The sequence below is a fragment of the Pinus tabuliformis genome, chromosome 6 (assembly GCF_031772625.1).
Source record: "Pinus tabuliformis cultivar Carrire ecotype Pingquan chromosome 6, CPIR1, whole genome shotgun sequence".
Taxonomy (NCBI): domain Eukaryota; kingdom Viridiplantae; phylum Streptophyta; class Pinopsida; order Pinales; family Pinaceae; genus Pinus; species Pinus tabuliformis.
In genome coordinates, this window is record NC_142292.1 from 1080861572 (window position 1) to 1080864659 (window position 3088).

The 3088-nt window shown below is 35.7% G+C and overlaps 1 protein-coding gene across 1 annotated transcript; it reads right to left on the reverse strand.

The window, feature by feature from the left end:
- Positions 1 to 1764: 1764 nt before the first annotated feature.
- LOC149262663 (uncharacterized) lies at positions 1765 to 2796 on the reverse strand. Its single transcript, XM_089381257.1, has 2 exons — positions 2143 to 2796; positions 1765 to 1998 (listed from the first exon to the last, which is right to left on the reverse strand). The coding sequence occupies exons 1-2, from the start codon at positions 2794 to 2796 to the stop codon at positions 1765 to 1767; spliced, it is 888 nt and encodes a 295-aa protein (XP_089237383.1).
- Positions 2797 to 3088: the final 292 nt, after the last annotated feature.

Genomic DNA, 3088 nt, shown 5'->3' on the forward strand with positions numbered 1-3088 from the left:
ACAAATGACGCCATGTGGCATACGTCGCCACCCACGCGCCAACTCAGACTTCTGTTGCTGACGGGTTTGGTCCAGTCACTTGTTGTTTTTGATGTTTGTATGAACGATTAGCGGGTCTGTCATTTTGCAATCGCATTAGTTGGTGTTGTGTTAAAACTTCTTCTGGTTTTTTCCCTAAAACATGGGTCCAGGTCTTATGTATGGTTTTCCTTTGGTGACGGTCTCGGGATTTATGTTTGGTTTTTTTGCCAACGGTTGAGGCGAGGCCTATTTGTAATTATATTTTTGTTATTATTAATAGAATTAGCCTTACATAGAGAAAAAAAAAAGGATACAAAAAGTCCAAAAGTCCAGACTGCGAGTTATTCTAAATATAGATATCTTAAATATAGATAATGTTGCTAGTGGGTGTACTTCAATGGTGTTTGTTAAGAATATGCAATTTTTAAGCAAACTTCGTTTAATCCATATGAGAGATCTTCATCGCAGAGGAACTATCTTTGGTCATTATTGGAAGTAGTGAAAGAAAAAAGAAAAGATATTAGGTAAATCTAGATTTTTGGTGACTCTCAACTAATAACCAAATGGACTATCTTTCAAATCAATATTGAGAGCATTTGACTTAGACTTCTTTTACAAATCTTTAATCTATGTAGTGTTTTGATTGACTATCCTTTAAATCCATTGTCAAAGAACTCAACATACAACAGTTAAACAATCAAATCTAAATTATATACATTTCATTTTTATTTCTTTCTCTTAAATATAAATATCTTCCTTTCCTGATATATAAATATATTTCCATATTCTTATTTACATTATTAAAAGATGAAAATTTAATCTAAAATCACTAAGAAAAATAATAAATCTGAAAAATAGGAAAGAACCCGATTAATGATATTTTTTTTACTCTTAGTTATAAATAAATATCTTTCTTTTCTTATCTACATTTTTAAACTATTAAAATTTAATCTAAAATTAGCACGTAAAATAATAAATTTGAAAAATAGAAAAGAATCTCATCAATAATATTTATAACTATAAGATAATAATTCGTTTTGAAAAATTCCAAGGAATATGAAGTAAACCACATTAGTTGGTTCGAAATGTCACCAAATAACATTGATGTGATTAATCCAAAAGACATGCTTATTACAATATGAAGTGAAGTTAAAGGCCAAAAAGATGAAATTGCTTATTAACTCTATGATATAGAAAGTCTAGATTGCGAGTTATCTTGAATATAGATTATGTTGTTCGATGGGTGTACTTCGATGGTGTTTGTTAATGAGATGTCATTTTTAAAGCAAAATTCATTTAATCTAGATTAGAGATCTTCATGGCAAAAAAATTAACAACTAACTGTGAATTTTTTATTTATTAAGTCTAGATTTTTGGTGACTCTCAACTAGTAACCAAATAAACTATCTTTCAAATTAGTATTGAGAGAATTTGACTTAGACTATTTATACAAATCATTCAGAATCTATGCATTGTTTTGATTTATTGTCCTTTAAATCCATTGTCAAAGAACTCAATCCAAAATAATTAAACTATCCAAAGAAGTTTTGGATTTCTCTTGAAACATTCATTTATTGAGAAATTTGTGATGGTTCCATAACGATGGAGTCCGTTTGAATGCATGAGGATGAACGCATTGAGAACATATTCACTTTGTCTGCCAAACACACTAATGCATGCCTCCCTTGCTTGGTCTGCTGCAAGTTGTGCATTAATTCCTTCATTTTTATCCACCATCCAATGTCAGAAATTTTTTAACTTCCCTGCTACCATGGCCATATTTAGTACGTTGTCGAGCACAGTGCTATGAATAGCCTCCATAAGTTTTTCACTGGAAGGAACGAAGCCTCTCAACATTGTGGATAGGAGGTATGCAGACAAAAATGATGCAAGAATCGAGAGCTTCTCTTCTTCCATTTTCAAAACATGGGAACTCTGGATGATCTCTTCTTTTGGGAAAGGCTTCACAAATTTTGCCTGTTGCAAAAGATCTATATGGTTCAAAAATTGATGAGACCTTCCTGCAATCAATTCATTTTCAGTCATACAATTTTTCAACCCTTACCGTAACTATAGGGTCCAGATATTTCCTTAAAGAGTGCTCCGGAATGCATCTCTTACACTTGCCCTTAAAACCCCAGTTCTTTCACTTGGCTTGGTGCTGCAACAAGGGAAGGAGGTATCAAAGTAAGGAACAATGATCTCTTCTCTCTCGATGGGCTTGGAAACATGTATAAACATGGCATTTCCGACTACCAGCCAGCTCAAGTTCCGCAGGCAGGAATCATTAATGAGGGACGACAACAGCCAGAGTCTGGTATATTTCAGTTCTCGCAGACCAAGTCCGGCTTCCTTTATTTTGGATTTTGAAACAAATGTCTCTACGCCTTCATCCAATGAGTTCAGTCTTACAATTTCCCGAATACAGTTAACATCCACCTGCAAAATTTCATTTTTTACTTCTTGGCCAGCAAGGATTTGATCGTCCGTCTTAAACAGATCTATGGCAGGAACCTGAAGGTTGCTGGGCATAGAGGAATAGAATAAAGTATAAATTTGACGGAGCAATCTCTGCGATTTCCTGGCAGCACAGACTACCGCGGCCACAAGATCTTCCTGAGACGCGTTGTTCATTTTACGCCTGTTGTCCACTTGAAACATGGCCATAGAGACACTCTTATAAGCAACTGCGACGGTGTTGCTTACCAGCAAGAGCTGCCCGGTCCTTATTTCTTGGGTGGCGTAGAGTCCTCGGCAGCGGCTGTCTTTGGTCATCTTGATCTCCACAGAACCCACAAAATCGGTCACTCTCGGAGGAGAAGATGCGTGTTCGAGTAGGTGGTCCGAGATGTCATACTCGCCATTCAGCCTCTGGGCCTACAGACTCTTGGCCTGGTAAAAGGCGTCTTTGTATTTCGTTCGTCTCAATTACTTTTTTCCACCAAATTATCTCAAACATAAACAACAACATGAGAATGAAAGAGAAAATGAATAGAAGTTAATCCACCAACTAGATGATGCAGACTATTTCAGCAAGACACAGAAAAATCCGCTGGGGAGTGCCAGA

What these genes read in the sequence shown, in the direction of transcription:
- LOC149262663 (XM_089381257.1), bottom strand. Translation starts at nt 2,796, where the DNA reads ATGACCAAAGACAGCCGCTGCCGAGGACTCTACGCCACCCAAGAAATA. An exon ending in CTGGGGTTTTAAGGGCAAGT is followed by an intron (nt 1,999 to 2,142) that starts GTAAGAGATGCA and finishes CTTTTGCAACAG; the next exon opens with GCAAAATTTGTGAAGCCTTT.